This window comes from Acartia tonsa, chromosome 2 (genome assembly GCF_053477335.1).
Source record: "Acartia tonsa isolate MP-2025a chromosome 2, ASM5347733v1, whole genome shotgun sequence".
Lineage (NCBI taxonomy): Eukaryota > Metazoa > Arthropoda > Copepoda > Calanoida > Acartiidae > Acartia > Acartia tonsa.
This window is the reverse complement of record NC_137261.1, coordinates 16,270,836-16,290,598: the sequence shown is the minus strand read 5'-3', so window position 1 is coordinate 16,290,598 and position 19,763 is coordinate 16,270,836. Positions and strand designations below refer to the sequence as shown.

Below are 19,763 nucleotides of genomic sequence, written 5' to 3'. Positions count from 1 at the left end.
GCTCTTTTGTTAATTTTGCCATATTAGAATTGTTCCATCGATTTTAAACTTTGTTTGGTGATTCCTTTAACAATTAGGTACAATTTAGAAAGCATAGCAACTCTATAATCGTTACAAAAAAGTTCGCACGTCCTTCCTTATGATTTTAGAGCTTCGCTTTTATGGATGTTCCCATTTTTTTTTTTAATATCCAATTTTAAAGGACGAATGCATGAAGGGAAAATTATAAAAATACCTTTCCTTTTTATTCTGTGTTGACACTAAAGATTATTTGGTCAAACCCTGACAAATTTGAAAACACGAGGAAAAGGTTTTTACGTGTCCATTATGCACTTCCGGAGTTTTACAGTTTTTACATATTCATAAAATTTTCATACATTTTAAGCAAAAGAAAAATTTAAGCTTTTTATAGTGCTTATGAAAAAAATGACGTCATACAATACAAATGACAAATGATTGACCAATACAGACTAAATACCAGTGGCAGGCCAGTGTAAATTTTATTGACCAATGGTAGGCAAGTATGACGTCATTCTATAGACACTATATAAAAAAAACTTCGAAAAGGTAGATTTGATATACTGGCGTTCTCATTTTTGAGTACCCCCCCCCCCCCCTCCCGAAAGAACAACTATTTTAGGTTAGGTTAGGTTTTAGGATAGGGAGCCGAGCGCTGCGGCTACGCAGTCAAGGGAGCCGAGCGCTGCGTGCTAGGCAGGCTAGGGAGCCGAGCGCTGCGGCCAGAGTTCATAGTTCTGTCGGGGGCGGAGGTGGGGGTCTGGTACTCGAATTTTCAAATTTGAAAAAAATATTTCTGAGATAATATTACCGATATTCCTTTGTATTATGTATTTTGTATTACGTTATGTTATAATCGCTGCTACTCTATAAATTAGCAATGTATTGCAATATTTAAAAAAATTATCTCGGTTTAGAGTTTATTGGAGTCTAAATAACTGATTAAGACCGACGGTTATATAGCCCATGACTGTTAAGCATACAACCCTTATTACAGAGTTACTATGCTACCATAAGAACCATAATAAAGTAAAAGGATCTCTGTCTGTCTCTGTGTACCGAAGGATCTCGCTAACCACTGAACCGATATGGTCCTGGTAAGGTTTATTACTATATTGGGAAAGGGTACCACCAACCTCCTAAGATAAATCGTCCATAGAAAAAAATTAACCCCCCAAAACAAAAAAACACATTTTTTCTTTTTAAAACTACAATTGAAAATCCCCCCTTCACACATAGAGGCCTCTAGGGGCATTCTTGATATTAATTATGTGTATTTTTTTCAGGGACGCTGGTCTCTGGATGTTGAAAGGGCGTGGCTGGGACTCTTCAAAGAAATTGCAGATATGATGAGAGAAGGGTATTAATCAGTTTTAAAATCATGATTTTGTTAATTTTGTTTTGTCCATATTTAACTCATTTTTTTTATAAAATTTAAACATCAAAAATATTTTTTAAATTTAATTTATAAAAAGCAATATTTCTAAACATATCATGTTCCTTTTATTTAAACATTTTAAATTTTTTTGATTGTTATAAATTGAAAATAGATAAATGTCAAACTTAATTTAATTTTAATTTCTATTGTTTTCTTTTTAAATGTTGTACTATGATGTACTTTTGGTGTACTGTTGTGTATGTACCAAAGAGTCGTAACTGGACAAAGCGTCTCAAAATCAGCCATGTGACGTCCTAAAAAAGAGGGAGATGATAGGAGAAGTGGGAAAGAAAATCCCTAGAAAAAGAGATGGACAATCCCCATTTTTATGACGTCACATGGCTGATTATTGAGACACTTTGTCCAGTTACAGTGAGCTGGAAGTACCTTACAGATCTGTGATATGACTGTTCAAGACTGATTATTTTTATTCTAATGAAAATATTCTTTTTAAAAGCCTTGTGTTGATTTAAACTTGTCGTTGTAAAATGAAACATATACAAATAAATTTTATTATTAAAATGTGTTGTATAGTTCTAGCAAAACTTCTCTTTAACTATAAATCAAATTTTGTAAGTTCTTTAAAAGAAAACAAACAAAAAATCTTCTAAAATTTTGGGAGAAAATCCACTTAAAGTAAAATTTTTTAAAAATACTAGTACGTTTGTCGGTGTACCGTTTTGGACAATTTACTGAATATTTATGATTTTACATTTAAAAAAGGTTAAATCTGCATAAAAATGCACTTAATAAGAGAGGCAATAAAAGACAAATGACATGAAAAAGGGTTAATTTTATGAACGTAGTTTAAGCAGGTAATGCCAATAAATCATTAAATTGTTAAATAGACAATAATAGAAAGTTAAAGTTTTTCTACCACGAACAAATTAATAATATACTTTAATCATAGAGTAGCTGCGCTTGAATTTGTAACGAAAAGTAAGGTTTCAGTCAAATGCGCTTATTATGTCAAACTTTTTTTTAAAATATGCATTTAATTATACTATGTCTTTGGTCAATATTAAGTTTGCTCACATTTTTACGGAATTTTGTGAAAGCTACCAATCCCTTTTTTTTAAATAAAGCTGTTTAAAATCTATTTTTACCTTACATTTTATAATAATATCTCTTATCTTTCAACCTTTCTACTTTTCTATTTAAAAAAGATAGATAACTATTTGAATCCAGGGATCTAAATGGATAAGACAATGGACGATTAATTGTTAAAAATTAGATTACAATAAGTGGTTGAAACGTAAGACACTCAACTAGATTAACCAACCAATCAAAATTCAATAAAAATCCCCAATGTTGTTAAGCCAACCAATAAAAAACGTTATTAGAAAACTTTGGGGACTAGTGTTATAAACAGCCCAATGTCCCCTCCCTCCTTGATTTGAAACGTATTGAGAAATGAAAAAGTGCCATCCATCTTTCCCATAGTTCAATTTGCATAAAGTCACATATTGTCTCTAACTTATTTCTTATTTTATTTTATTTTCTTCATAAAATACGAATATTATTATTATTTTATTCAAATAAGTATGAATTAGGAGCTTCGCCCCTAGACTCTATGGGCTTTGCCCCGAAGGGTAATTTAAAAAAAACTAAAAAAAAGAACCTCTGGTGCTGCAACCGCAATTTTCAAATTAATTTTTAAAAATAGAGGGAGATTTTTTTTTTTTTTTTTGGGGGGGGGTTAGGTGTTGGGGGTGTCAAACCCTCGAAGAAAATAGCCTAAAACCAATACAGGACAAGTAGGTATATTCTCTGAAGAGTAGAATCCAATCAGTTCAGTGATTACCGAGATCTTAAGGGACGGACTGACAGAGATCATGCTAATTTGTATTATAGAAGTATATTATTCTCTTTGACTAAATTTTTATACCAAAATGAAGGACCATTACGAAGTTTATTTCATTATTAAAAGCCTGGCTTATAAATCAAAATGACTAATTATAAATTTTAGGATAGTTGGATTTTATCGAATAAGCTTATAGTGACTATAGTGACTATAAAAATGACGTCATACAATATAGATGACCAATGATAGGCAAGTATACATTTACCATTGGTCAATTATAATGTATACTGGCCTATAATTGGTCATTTGTATTGTATGACGTCATTTTTACGCTACAAGCTGCTTCGATATTTTCCTTTAATGTGTTGCAAATCCATAAAAAAAATATTAAGGGTTTATATAAAACTATCCTGAAAAGTAGGACATAATTTGTTTAACATAAGGGAAAAGCAGCTTATAGTGCCTATAAAAATGATGTTATACAATACAAATGACCAATGATAGGCAAGTATACAATTTGCCATTGGTCAATTATAATGTATACTGGCCTATCATTGGTAATTTGTATTGTATAACGTCATTTTTAATAAAAAGACATCGGTATTTAAAGAAAAAATACGCAAAATTTATAAAAACAAGGATGACAACATCCATAAAAGCGAAGCACTGAAACGGTAGGACAAACGGTCATTAACACTTGTATAGTATCTGAACTGAAAAATCGGAACATAAATGTATAAATGTCGAATCAAAATTGTAGGTAAATTTGTTGAAAAACTGCTTAAAAACAGGATAATGTTTATGGACATACTTACATTTTTGGACTTGATTATAGAGTTGCTTCGCTTATAATATTGTTCTTTGTTGTCCCAGGAATCAATATACTAAAAATCAGATCAAACGGATAATTAAAACACTTGAAAATTTGTTGTTAAAAAAGTAGAAAAATCAACATGTTTAAAATGGACGTACGGACATTCTGGTAATGATTATAGAGTTGCTACGCTTTCTAAATCGTACCCAACTACTACAGAAATCATCATGCAAAGTTTGAAATCGATAGGACAATTCTAACATGCCTAAATTAACGAATAAAAGCTATCTATCTCGGACGGACGGACGGACGGACGGACGGACGGACGGACGGACGGACGGACGGACGGACGGACGGACGGACGGACCGACCCTAATTATAGAAAAGCTTCGCTTTTAAAAATATATTTTTAATTATTGAAAAGAAAGAGGAACAAATAAAGAGAGAAAACAAAAATTTGAGAAGGAGAAAGATCCTCTGTTTTTCTCTACCCCCATTTACCCGGGATCTAAAGAGATAAGACAATAACTGATAAATCAATTTAAATCCCCAATGATGAAACACAAAATTACCCCTTCCGTAGATTACAATTAGAGGTTAAAACATTTGGACACTCAACTAAATAAACAAAGCAAAATTCCCTATGGTTGTTGAGCTAACGATTAAGAAAACGTTATTATAAAACTTTGAGGACCAGTGTAATAAACAGCCCATTGTCCTCTCCCTCCCTGCCCTTTCACAGTTTTATAGTATTTGTAAAAAGACATTTGGCGTATAGCTGGCAATAGAAGGAACAATACGCCGAGCAAAGAATGATTATAGGGTGCACATACAAAATTGTTAAAAAAAAGTTTGAATCATGGAAAGAAGACGAAGTAGCGGGTTTCGTCGTATTTTTACAGTAACTTTTGATAGGTCATTTTAGGTTAGGTAAATGTTATTGATTGTCCCCCAGGGTTAGAGCCCCCCGCAGTTGCTAGATATAAGAGAAAAGCTACTGTGAAAATTCCGATAAAACTCAATACTTCGTTTTTTTACATGATCAAAAAGTTTTTACCTTTTTCACGAGGACTATAGCGTTCATAGTTGGTATAAAATAATATTAATTGAAGTACTGTAAACCAACTTACATCAAAATTATATTTTTAATATATTTGAAATAAGCAACCGAATGTTTTTTTAGACAGTCAATTTAATTTCAACCCATAAAAAAACAATAAAAAAAAATTATGTGAGGTTGAAAATATTCTATTAATCAAATTAAACTTGCCTTATTAATACGTAACTGCTCAGTAAAAGAAAAAAAGCCTTAATTACTCAAAAAAAGTATTAAATTTACTTAGCTGCTATTTGAGATATCATTTTTAGTGAACATTATATCTCTTTGTTTTCCACAATTATGTTTATGTTACAATAAAATAGAATGTATGTATAATGCTATTATCTTAATGAGAAACTTTGCTACAATGTAGCCGCACTAAAATTCTAGAGGCTGGATTAAACACAAAAGAAGATTTAAGGTTTCATTCTAAATTGATACATGTCAAGGATATAAATAAAGGAAAGCCCGCGATATTTGCGCAACCTCGTCGTCGTGTAGGTTATATGTTCGAATCTCGGCCCGACACCGCGTCATAACTAAAGACATTAATAATTGTTCTCACTATTTCAAGTGTTTGACATAATTAGATAAAGTATGGGGAATGCCTTGGCGCAACTCATTACTATGCACATTAAGGACTTCTCATCGTGCATCAAAGGGTTGGTTGTGACGTAAGAGGGGATGTACAGACAGACCGGAATACGAGTATAGAGTAGCTTCGATACAATTAAATATCAATAATATAACAAAGTTATTTCTAAAGAATACAATATTTATTAAGCAATTAAACTGGTTAGAATAGGCAGATTAATGGGATTATTATTATAGGATATATTTAATATGATATCAATTAAAGGCTTGGACGTCTCGTTTTCTGTACAGGACCGAAAACCACGTGCACGGGAATATGGGACTAAGACTGTCGACAACCTAGCATATAGGTATACAGTCTACCAAGTGCAAGCTGATGGAGAGATGTTCTCACAAGGCCTGCATAAAATCAACTAGCCCCTCAACACAGCAGGATGGAGTATAGTGGCGGTTACAAGTGGAGGTCTGACTCAGCCAGAGAAGTATAGGAATGTGGACAGGGATGGAGATGCATAAACTTGGATGGTGAATACCACACTCGCCTCCTTCTGAGGGAATATGAAATATTCCCTCACAGTTGACCTGCACGTCTGCTTCTGCGGGTTGCTGTTGTACTCGCAGGTTCTTCGATTGCGGCCATAGCCCTCTTTACGATATCAACAGGATTGGATTCTGAGGAAGTAGGATCTTCTGGAGCTGCTGGAAGCTCTGGAGCAACAGCATTCTGGAGGGCCAACACGCCCTCGCAGGGAGCCGTGGCCACTGGATCTTCGGAGACAGCGCCAGCCTGCGGATTAACAGGCAGATCAATTCCAGATGGGAAGAGCTCACTGATTTGAGCATCGAGCTCTGTGTCACTGTTTTCCTCTGCAGGATCCAAGACCTCGGGATTGCCTTCTCTATCGGTGGGCCTGTACTCATCAGAGCACTCAGAACCGCCATAGTGGGAAACCAGCTCAACTCCATCGTCATCTGGCCGGGATACGTCCTCATCGGGAAGGGATGCCTCTATGGTCGCCACATTCTGCCCAGGTACATTCATAATATTACAACGAGTATTAATATATTTAATTACCCTGTCAGAGTTTTGGTCCAACAATCGACTAGTGGCCTCAATAACAGTGGTCATTTGTGATTTTAACTCAACGGTCGAGTCCTCAGAGACAGTGCGAATTTTTTCGCGCAAAGTTTTGCGGTTCCGCAGTAATTCTGCGGAAATTTCAATAAGGCGCTTGCCATGTTGTATATATGCTTTCTCAACGAATGAAGCATTGCTAGCAATTTTAGATTCCAGGCTTCTCTGGAAGGGGAGAAGAGCTTCCTCCATTGCTTCTTTTACGGTGGAGGATAGGACTTTTTTCCATTCCTCAGCAGTCACCCAAAAAGCTTTAGGCTCAATTTTGCTTTCTGCTAATGTCTCTTTCTTTTTAGGGGGTAATGGAGGCGGTTGAGTTTCCACCTTAGCCTTCTTGGCTGCTGGGCCGCCGCTGCCTGTTGGTGTTGGCAGACGTTTTTCTACCACTTTTGGGGCTGATTTTACGGCGACTACCTCTAGTTCAGGTGAGGCACTACGTTTTGGTGGCGATTCCACCCGATTTTTTTGCGGTTCCCCTCCCCTATTTTGTTCCATTAGAGGCCTGGCCCTAGGCCTGGCTTTATCGGAGTATTCGTTGGCCTCTAAATTTTTAGCCTGCCGCAATTTTTCTTGCAATTCAAGGAGTTCCTTTGGAACATCTTTTCCCGCGGTGCGGTAGACGTGGATCGATTTTGAGACACATTGAAGTTCACTGAGGTTTTCAGGGTTGCGTGGCGGCTTTACTCGAGGCTGATACCTGTTTTCATCAGGTTCATAGTAGGCTTCCTCAGGGCCGCCCTGGGGATAGCCATGATTGCTGTCATAATAATAGTCCTCTTCATTGTAGAAGGGTGCCTCTTCATATCCTCGACGGTATGAAGAGTGACCGGCCCCATGGGAGTGGTGGAAACCCCTTGAAAAATTCCGCCTGGGATATCCTAAAATAAAAATAATAAACTTAAAATTAAGGGTCATTAATTCCTTATACCGAATAAGGAAATATTTTTACAAAGACGACCTTTATGGACGACAATCTTATAGGTATATATGTCTGTTTACAGGTCGTCCGTTTTTTGGAGATTAGTTTTCCCCATTATTTGTAAAATCCCGTAATTCGTGTGTTTCACTCGTACCTCCTGCTTTGTACGCGTGAATTTTGGTGCAGGCTAAAATATAGATGATAAAAGCGACGCATAATAACGACCCTATTCCTGTAAGGATGGCTGCTACTACAAGCACTATATGATACCAAGTACTAGATAGAAAATCAACCACCTTATGATACGTTTGAATAAACCAGGAGTCAGTTATTTTTACTTCAAAATTATTGGAGTCTGCGGCAAGTTGGCTGAGGTATAATTCCTCGGTACTTTCTGAGAAATTAGTTTTTTCTAGGCTTTGCCAAGAATGATAAAGAAATAGGCTAATCGGTTTATCCATAAGATATTGGTTTACATTTAATATTTGCATACCCTGCCCTTGATTCCCAAGGAATTTTCCTTGGTACAAATGTAAGAAAATTGGATTTTCGGAACATTTAGTCGGAGTTAAATGGGTGGTGTTAACCAATCTGCGTGAAAATGGTGATACCCCCATAGTCTTATTATTGATTGAAACCGAGAAATGATCCACAAAACAGGGTAAATTTTCTCCCAAAGAAACATTGATTTTAAGGTTATCGCACTGTATTACCAGATCCAGTTCACCGAGCGCCCTAACTAGTTTTTTACGATGGGTCTGAATACTACTTTTAGACAGAAAGTGGTTCTGTAAACAGCGAGTTTCGGGGACAATTAATTTACTATATTGTTGGTAGGAATAGAAAATCTCTAGTGGTAACATGTCATCTTTTTCCTTAGCGTTTAAAAGTGGGAAATATGGTTTTACAGAGTTTGTGAACCATACCATTAAGTTATCAATATTAGTTTTGTAATAAGATAATTCGGGAATTAGATTTTCAAAATGTTTTTTATCTTTAAGTTCCAACGCTAGCGTAATTTGGGGATCGATCACTAGATATTTTTGGTCACCCTGTTCTCCTTCAAATGTAAACAATGAAATATTAAAGATGTCTACCGTTCGCCAAGGAGAAGTGAATTTTTGTGCGTTATCAGATTTATCATCCGAGATAATTCTATCGTAGCCTATTCTAAGATTGTGATCTAGACAATTGTTTCCCACCCAGTGACTGCCCAGGTAACAGCCCGCTTTTGTTTGTAATAATTCAACAGGCTCAGCCTGGACCCCTATTTGTTTTTCCTCAAATGTCCCAGGGATAAAAATGCCGTTAATGGTTACGCCGTGTCCCTCGCAGGCGGGGTCGATGCCGTTAAGGAGGTCGTTAGGGTAAGTAAGCGTCCCGTTTACCAGGAAACGCGTGTATGACATCTGGTGTTCATACACTGAGACTGATTTTCCTTCAAAGTTAAATATTTTAGTTTTGGACATGGTGTAACAGTCTTCATAAGTTACGAGGCTCGGTATCTCCACGAGTGCTGGAGCAGCGAGGTGGATGTGACTATATCTGCCACAATACCAGTAATGAGTACTGGTTCGGAGATGGCAACGAATTCCAGGTATAATTTTTCTTTCAACCTTTTGAAGTAGGTGAAATTGTTTTTGTTCAATATTGGTAATATTAAGAAACGCAGCGCATTCAGAGATTTTCAAACGCGGGTTTTCGTTTGCTACACATTGAGTCGCATCTATTTGTATTATTTCGGACGCATTTGATTTTGCCAAAATAATAAAAAGCCCCAAGAATCCCAAAATAAATTTACCTCGAGCTCCTGGTGCCTTTGCCAAATGATGCTGCATTTTATTTTTATGCTTCTTGTTTTTCTCTGAAATATGTTAATTAGTTAGTTTTAACATATATATTTTTTGTTTATTTTCGTTATTATACATACGTAGATTAAGCTATATACATTTGCCACCTTGGTTTTATATAATTATACATTTTATATACATTTTATTTCTTCCTTTTAATTGGGTTATGCAGTCCGATTTGGACATGTATGCGGTTATCCCCCCCTTGTGACCTAGTTTTTCTTTCTTCTTCTAATATATATTTGGGTACTATGCTTTGTTTGTTAACATTAATAACCTTTTCAGGGCTGGATTGTTTGGGTCGTTGTGCAAAGAAAGAAGCCTCGGACGGGACAGTTTCTTCCAAGAAACTATTTTCGATGTGGATGTTGGGACCGGATGACCGATCTGCGCCAGGGGGTTCTTGTTCTTTGGGCTGTGGCTCAAATGGTGAGTTTTTTTCCATTATATCCCCTCCCCCATCACAATCCACCTCCCCCTGGGGTAAGTCCTGACTAATTTCAGGGTTTTCTTCTATAAAATCGTCACTATCGTTATCTAGGTAGGTAAAATCGTCGTTTTCCATACCTTTATTATCGTTTATTTCGGTTTGTCCGGTATTATCTATGGTCAATGTTATTTCCTCAGACGGGACAATTTCCTCAATTGGAAAGACGTTAAAGGAAAGTGTTTCCCCCAATAATTCTACTTTAGAATCTATTTTTCGTATTTTATCTCTACTAACAACTTGGTTAGTTTTTATTGGATTTGATCCAAAGGGACTGAGTTCAAAAAGGGCCTCTGAGAATTTTTTTGTTACAATAAAAGGACCCCCATAGAAAGATTGCAATTTTTTACTGACCCCTATCTTGACTAGGTTAAAAAAGGCAAAGCATACGTCGTTAACAAAAAGGGGAGATGAAGCCTTTCTAGATTTATTTTGAAACTCTAAATAGACTTTAGATTTTTTGGAAACCTGTGCAATAATTTCTTCCAAATTTTTTAGGTAGTTTAAGTAAGACCTGCAATCAATGTCTTGCCTTTTCTGCAGGATTGGAGAAAAGAAATCGAGATTGAGAGTTGGTTGTCTGCCGAACATAAGGTAATATGGCGTATACCCCGTTCTTCTAGACGTACTAGAGTTAATTACAAAAGTGGTCAAAGCTAATTTTCTTGCCCAGTCTTTACTTTCGAATCGGTCATCAGATCTTAGACCTGCATAAATGCTTTGATTATGCCTTTCACATGGGTTACTATTAGGGTTTCTTGGGGGAATAAGTTTAGTTTCGATACCTAATTCATCCATAACTTTTTTGAAAACTTCCCCAGTAAAATTTGTTCCCCTGTCACTCCTCAATGACCGAAATAAGCCGTAGGTGGGTACCACCTGTTCAAGGATAACTTTCACCGTGCTTTCCACGGTGGCGTCCTTGATGGGGTGGGCGATTATGTACCTAGAGAATAGGTCAACTAGGATAAATATGTAGCGGACATGTTGCCCTTGGAAGTAGTTAGGGGTTAAAGGACCGATAAGGTCTACTGATACCTGGCCAAAAATCTCGTGACTAATGGCTGAATGGGTGATAGGTTGTTTATGTTTAGGTACCTGTCCTATTTTTCTTAGGCAGGTGATACAATTTTTAATGCGTGATTCAACAAACTTATTAATTCCTATAAGGAAGAATCTTTCATTTATCTTGCGTATTGTTTCGTTAACCCCCTTGTGACCTATAATATTATTATGTGCTAATTCAAAAACTTTATTATATAATCCAATGGGTACGACGGGTCTTTCAATGAATGTTCCATTGCTAAGAGGTTGTCTAAATATTAGAAGTCCTTCCATAACGTATAAGTGTTCTATTAATTTAAAAAGGACCTCTTTCCGGCCGGTTAGTTCAGCTCTTTCAAAACTCGACAACTTCTTTTTTTCGAATATCCACCTACGAATGTCAGATAATACTTGATCTTTTTGTGTTTCAGATTGCCAAGCATTGTGCACACCGACTTCCGAAGCCGCATGTAACTCAAAAATCTGGTCTTGGTAGGGACAATCCTGTTCATAAGGATCCAAGGTAAATGAGCTAGTACATTTTTCACAATCTGTTTCCTTATGTTCTTTGCATAAAAATTGCCCTCTAGATAGATTGTCGGCATTGCAATGGTCCCTACCCTTCCTATGAATTACTGTAAAGTCAAAACTTTGGATGAAGAAAATCCATCTCAGAGTTACACCATTTATTGTTCCATTTTGCCATTTTTTGTAATGAACTAAGGAAATCGAATCTGTACGTACAATAAAGTTTCTAAATCTTAGATAATGAAGAAAGGTTTTAAGAACAAATACTAGGCATGCTAATTCGCCTTTATAACTTGGATAATTTTTCTCTGCCCCGTTACATTTTTTGGAACATATTCCAATAATTCTTTCTTCCCCCCCCTGTTTTTGGCTGAGAATTCCAGCGAAATAACTTGTAGAAAAATCTACATCCACTATAAAGGGGTTTGGGTTATCCCACTGGGGATAGCCTTTACTTATAGAATTTGAGAACATATTTATAAAATTTTCCCAATCTTTTGATAGGGAATCGGTCCATTCGATAACTTTATCGTTTCTGTGTTCATCTAGGGTACAAGAGTTTTTTGCATAGGATGGGAAATAGGCCCTATAATAATTGGAGAAGCCCAGGAAACGCTGGAGTTCCTTGCCTGTCCTGGGCCTGCTCCAATTTTTAATCTGTTCTAAATATGCGGGGTTCATTTTAAGTCCTTGGGAACTGACTATATGACCTAAATATGTACATTCAGATGTGAAAAATTTACATTTGGCTAGATTTAACTTAAGTTTTGCTGTTTTTAGGACTCCGAAGAGTTTTCTGAGATGCTTCAGATGTTCATCAACATTCTTTGAGAATATAATAAGATCATCAAGGTAAGAAATTATAAATTCGTACAAGCCAGGGATAAGGGTTAGGACTCTGTCCATCAAATGGCAGAAAACACTTGGCGCGTTACACAGTCCGAACGGCAGTTTCTTGAAAAGGTACTGCCGGTTAAGGGCTGTGAACGCTGTCAAGTGTTTACTTTCCTCCGAAATGGCTAGCGCATGGAAGGCGCTAGTCAAGTCGAGGGTGGTAAATACATTGCCAGTGCCTAATTTTTCTAAATTACTAGAAATCAAGGGAAGGGGCCAGTTAATTTTTCGTGTTACACTATTAAGCGCACGAAAATCGATCACGAACCTAAGTTTACCTTCCCCCCCAGCCGTTGGTTTTTTCTTTACCGCAAAGATTGGGGAGGACCACTCGCTGTAGCCCTCCTCAATGACGCCCCCCCTTAGCCAGTTTTCAATTTGTTCTTTTAATTTGGCTTCGTATAATGGGTTTAATTGAATGTTTCTAGCCTTAGTAGGTTTAGCCCCGGGGATCAAGTCTATTTTATACTGTAAGAGATCGCAGTTACCGATATCGGCATCGTCAACCGAAAATATATCGAAATGATCAAGGCATAATTTTACTACCTTTTCCTTCATCCCTGGGTTATTTTTGATAAGATCACTATTTTCTAAGTCTAATTTATCTTTAATGAATTTAATTCTTTTAAGAAGTGTAGTTCCTGACAATTCATTTATTTGATTAATATTTTTATTGCAGGAATTTGGGGAATCCGATTCGAATTCAAAGCAGTATCCAACTTTAACGTTATTCAATAAGGTAATATTTTTTCCTGCTAAATTAACAAAATTTACCCAACATTCTCCCTTCTCATTTACATTATAAATACCCTCCATAAGCATCAAGCCGTTATGGCTTGTCATTTTAGAATTATTTGGGGATATATACAGCTTCCTATTTTTTTGGTGGATAGGTATTGTTATCGCCGTTGTATTCCCCCCCGGCAAGAATGTTGTTTTCTTTGCTAATTTTACGCATGTTTTATTTTGTTTTAATGTCCCAGTCCCCCCCTGGTTACTCCAATTTATTCCTGGGATAAGGGAGTTTTGTTCTGTATGAACATTATTTGTAGGAATCAAGGGTATGTTTTTACTCTCTTCAACTATGTTAATTGTTGAATTTTCTATTGGAATTTGCTCGCCAGTGGGGAGCTCGAATGAAAACTTATCTAGTAACAAATTAATTTGATTAACTTTGAGAAATTCATATCCTAGATTTATAATTTTAGACGTCGTTTCAGGGATGTAAAATGTTTCTTCGAATATTTTATCTGACCCATTAAAGCTGAATTTTAAACTTACGTGTCCTATGATATTTACTGGTTTTAAATCTACAGCCAGAGCGCTAAGATTGGCAGGGGTGAATGTGATTTTATTATCATCTAAGATTTCTTTAGAAATAAGGGACCTAAAGTTGTTTCCTGTATCCACTAAAGCGTGTTGCAGGAATTCCCCCCCCACGGGATTAAAAACTTTTAGTTTTGCACAGATAGGCATTATAAAATAAATTATATTTTTAGTCGAAGCCTAAGATGCATATTTTCCAAGATCCCCACCTCAGTGGTTAGACGATGGTAATCCTCACACAGAGATTTCCTGTGTTCCAGGTATAGTTGTCTGTCGAATCTTTTTAAATAATGAAATGTTTTAACAATATGGTTAATTGTTAAAATGATTTTATATAACTTTCTGGGTTTCATTAAGTTTTTATTAAGCGCTTTTCAGCTCCAGAAATTTCTTAATAAGCATGAGAATGTTGATAGTTCTAAAGAAACTACTAAACTTTAATACGGGTCCTTATTTATATACTTGGATATATGATAAAAACCTATCGGAGTAAAATTGAACTAAAAAGTTTTCGAAAAATTGAAAGGCTACAAAGTAGCTTAAAAATAAGTGTTCAGCTTGTAACTAACAAGACATTAAAAACAGACTGACTTATTTTTTGACTTCTATCTGTATTTATACAAAATATAGTTTTACTAGTTAGTACTTGATTCACAATATTAAATAATATAAAGTTAGCGCTGAATTACAGCTCAAAAAATATTAGATATGACTAATATAATAAAGAGGATCAACCATGACTGATTTATTATTCTGATATTGTTAGTATTTATACTTAATTTTTCCACCTATGGGGTAGAACGAGTTTATGTATTTACTAAAGTATAATTAATGCTGAAGTCAGCTTCAAAAATAAGAAGTGGTTTGTAGTAACTGCTTTGATAGTAACTGGCCTTGATTAATAATATACATTCACTTTTATATAGTGGCCTTTTATTCCGCTGGTAATCCTAGCGGAAGCTAATAGAACTAAGTTAATTTTATTCTGCTAGTAATCTTAGCGGAAAATAATTTAATCAAAATGTTTAAGATTTTATTAATCACGTTTTAAGTGATTTAAGTTTTTTTAATTTTTAACTGCTGCTTGATTGCAGCTCAAAAAATCAGAGAGGAAAAGATAATTAAAAATCTTCCTGAACAACTGAATTAGATTTGGATATTCGCTCGTATTTATACAGATTTTTCAGTAGACCCCCCCCTTCTTATTATTTACTTATATGGACCGCGATAGCATTCTAGGCGACATCTTTCGGATACATAATAAATTAAATATAGTTCTATTATTGTCACTGTACAAAATGCGATAATATTTACCCATATGAATAAGTTATTATACATAATTGCTGAAGTACTTCAGCTACAAAAATCAGAGGCTAAAAGTGTGCAACTTTCAGATAAAATTGATACTGAGGATTTAACTCAAAAATCATTGTTTATATACAGATAATTCGCTTAAGGTCCCCTAGCGGTTAAAAATTGAACTAGAATGTTTTAGATTCTTATATATATACACTCAAAATATACGATATTTACATTTTAGATAGATCGTGCGATATTAAAAATAAATACTACTAAATAGAAAATAGGTATTCACTTGTTGGTTTCTTTATAAAGACTGTTAGATTAAAAAAATGGAAATATTAAGTGCATGTGAAATGCTCCTCAGGTTACCTCCCTATTTCCCCCAATTTCCTGTATCAGCTACATTTGGATAGGGAAAGGAGGGGAAGGAGTTTATTTTGTGTTGCTTAGTCAGACTTAATAATAACAATTTGTTTTATTTTTTCGCGCCAAAGCATTGCCTGGCAAGGGATATTTGATATTAAGGAATTTGCAAGTTTAGCTTGACATGGGATATTTTGTTTATCTTTCATATCAAAATATGAAATTCATTCAGCAAATTTTTATTTTCTGGGATAGGGACAATTAATATCGCATATATCCACTTATTTTTTACATATAATGGACGTGATTTTTAACAATCGCTTGTACATGTTTATCTATTTCAGATTCATCGCTGGCTTCCTGATCCATTTGGTTGATAGTTTTACGCGCATACTGCTCAGGTATTTTATTACTATTACCTGGAGCTTTTCTAGGTGGAGTGAATTTACTCCGTGTTTTACCAAAGCGGGACTCAGGATGTGGGGGCTCCCCAGCTTTCTTTTTGTTGCAATTCTGCACTACATGGCCAGGGATATTACAATGCCAGCATTTAATATTTTTACTCCTCCCATTAAAGGCTCCTATAACGCCCTCGATTTGATCCCAAGCAATAGGATCATCCTCATGATCTACCCAAGAGGGAACCTCGTCAGGTTCCTCGGTTAAGTTTTCCTTATACACTGCCGTGTTTGTGGGGGTATTATCTTCGATAATGCTGATTATGGGTTGTTTTTTCGTTTCCGCAGAATTTTTAGGTAGGAACATTTCCATGGCTTGGGAATAGCAAGCCGAAAGGTTTTCCTTGCTAATATGGCCAGACCCATCCCAATTAACGTATCTTTGTCCGAGGTTAATAAGTTTATTTAAGTAAGCGTTGTAATCGTCCAAAAATTGCATACTCTCAACGTAATTGGCCATGTCCATGGCAAGGTTGGTATACAGCAGGTTTTTGCTAACGTTAAGATAGAATTCTTTCCACTTCTTTTTAGGTATGAGGCCAGGATTCATGAGTTTAAACACCCTAAGTTTGTTTTCAAAATAGGTGTCAAGGGGTTGATTAGTCTCCTGTTTTAGGTTGTAGAAGTACTGCGAGGCTACTTCTGGATCCGAGAAAGGAGTGACCAGCCTCCTAATCATCAGGTAATAACTTAAGGCAGATAAGGCCTGATTTCTTTCAGGCGTAATTAAGTCTCCTAATCGTTCCCCTCTAGAGTCATAAATTCGCTGGTATAAAATATCCTTAAAAAGGATTGGGTCACAGATTCTGTATGTCTTTGCAACCCTCCACAAATTAGAAAAGAAATTATCAAAGTCGGCCCTGCCGTCCCACCTAGGGGCATCCCTCGCAAAATCGGAATCCCATTTTTGTCCCTTAATAAAGCATTCTTTAATAAAATCATCGTCGGCGGCGCTAGTTGTTGCCGTCGCAGATGTGCCTGTGCCTGGTGTGTTTCTTGTAGAGGGCCTTGTTGCTACATTGGGTGCAGACCGTGTAGGTCTACTGAGGGGCTCTAACGACTTAATCCTATCAGGGATAAAGGGAAACCTTTCTAATAAGGTTTTTTCGTATTCTGTTAGAGAAGTTTCTCTTACATTCATCCAATTGTCATTATCCGCCGGTCCTACAAAGCCTACAATTGAATAGGCCATACAACCTGGGGCTGTAATTCTATCCTTGGCGACCCATTCGGTCACGTTTATCCTTTGTTGGACCGATAGCTGGTCATAAAAAGTGGCATTAATTGAATCATCACCTATGGTGTTAAAATGAGTCGTGTTAAGACTTTCGTTTAACGTTTTTTCCGCAAACAATGGGCCAAGATTTCCGTCCGCTGGGAGTTTTGATACTCTACGTTTTAGGTCTAAGATGTCGGTATCGGCTAATAATCTGCGATGTGATTCCGTGTCCTTAAACCCTGCCCATTTTGTTTCTATTTCGAGCTTCATAATCTCGGATTCTTGTTTTATTATATCTCTATAATGTGACGAGTATTCGTTTAACTTAACATTTAACGCTTCCGTTATGAGTTCTTTGATTTTTTCAGGGGAAAGCGGGTCTGACTGCTGCTGCGAGGTACCAGGGACGGCCGGAGCCGGCGGAGGCGGCGGATTTTTGGTTTTATCATCCCCCTTCTTAGCATTATCGGTCATGGTGCTGGAGTGTAGTGTTCGTTAACACTGCTTTGTCTACCACGTACTTTTTTAAGAACTTGGGAGTATCCCTTTCTTCCTGTTTTAGGGAGAAAATATGGAAATGTGTGAAATTAAATACTAGTGTGAAAATAAAAGGCGGGTTCCTTTTTATCTTTATTTGGCAGTTTGCCACGAAATAATTATTAGAAATATTCTGTAACAAATTGTTACTATAAACTGTTTCCGTGAATAAACTTAGTTATCAGGAAAATATTAATTTCACTTTGCAATCGAAGCTACTTTACAGTTTAATTTTGTCTGTACGTTAATAATTATCTATACCTTCCCCCCTCAAAAATTGAGTGGTAGACAAGACTGCGCCAAAATGACGTAAGAGGGGATGTACAGACAGACCGGAATACGAGTATAGAGTAGCTTCGATACAATTAAATATCAATAATATAACAAAGGTATTTCTAAAAAATACAATATTTATTAAGCAATTAAACTGGTTAGAATAGGCAGATTAATGGGATTATTATTATAGGATATATTTAATATGATATCAATTAAAGGCTTGGACGTCTCGTTTTCTGTACAGGACCGAAAACCACGTGCACGGGAATATGGGACTAAGACTGTCGACAACCTAGCATATAGGTATACAGTCTACCAAGTGCAAGCTGATGGAGAGATGTTCTCACAAGGCCTGCATAAAATCAACTAGCCCCTCAACACAGCAGGATGGAGTATAGTGGCGGTTACAAGTGGAGGTCTGACTCAGCCAGAGAAGTATAGGAATGTGGACAGGGATGGAGATGCATAAACTTGGATGGTGAATACCACAGTTGTCTATTAGATGTTACTTAACCTAGTATAGCATCCAATTACAAGTGGATGATGCTCTAGCTGTAAAACAATAAAACAATCTAAAGTTTACAATAAGCTTCTGTATTTTAGATTTCCGAATCAATTATTGCAAAGGAGGATTTTGTTGATAATGGATTGGTTTTATGCTATTGATTTCAAATTCCCCATCCCCCCAAAAATATTATATGCCCCAGAAAAAAAAGTTTTTAAAAATTTAAGAACAACGAAGCTTTTTATAGTTATATAAAAAAATTAAGGCCTTCAATACAAATGACCAATGATAGGCCAATACAAAGACTAAATTACCTATGACAGGCCAATATATATTTAAATTGACCAATGATAGGCTAGTATGACGTCATTTCAAGAATTAGCGAATTTGTCTACCTGATTACAATTATACTTGCAGAGTTGTTGATAGCTTTGTCCTTTTCTCTTCCTAAGATCAATAAATATTTATTTGCTAATTTTATTGAAAAATGTCTTAATTGCAAAGATAAAATTTGCTGTGTTTAATAATGATTTTTTAACATGAAGACTTTAAAACATTGAATAACAAGGATGTCCACATCCATAAAAGCAAAGCTCTGAAACGGTGTGACAGACGAACATTAACTTTTGTAGAGTATCAGAACTAAATATACAAAAATAAATACAAATATATAAGTTTTGTCAAAAGTATACGTAAATTAGTTGCAGAATTATGTTTAAGGACATACTGATATTTTTAGAACTTAATTAAAGAGATGCTTTGCTCAAAATATTGTACCTTATTGTAATAGGAATTAGTAATTCAAAAATCAGATTAATCGGATGATTTTGTCATATAAAAAAATTGCTGTTAAAAAGTAAAAAAATCAACATGTTTAAAATAAACGAAATGACTTTCTGGTAACGATTATAGATTTGCTACGCTTTCTTAATTCTACCTAACCACTACAGGAATCACCATGCAAAGTTTGAAATCGATAGGACAATTCTAACATGCCTAAATTAAGGGAAAAAGCTCTCCGTTACGGACGGGTGACGGACGGACAGACAGACTGACCGACCCTAAAAAAGCTTTTAAAAATAGATTATACAAAGATGCATATAAGGTTTTTTCAGAAACACATCCAGCAATTTCCGAGATCTTACAACACAAA

The 19,763-nt window shown here is 35.8% G+C and overlaps 1 protein-coding gene across 1 annotated transcript in view; it reads left to right on the top strand.

Moving 5' to 3' along the window:
• LOC145305701 (uncharacterized) overlaps positions 1-1,978 on the top strand; it is a 62,192-nt gene extending 60,214 nt beyond the window's left edge. Inside the window, exon 18 of the mRNA XM_080147424.1 lies at positions 1,305-1,978. Coding sequence (XP_080003550.1) covers positions 1,305-1,385 — 81 coding nt within the window. The 3' untranslated portion in view covers positions 1,386-1,978. The remainder of the gene's footprint in view (positions 1-1,304) is intronic.
• The last annotated feature ends 17,785 nt before the right edge of the window (positions 1,979-19,763 follow it).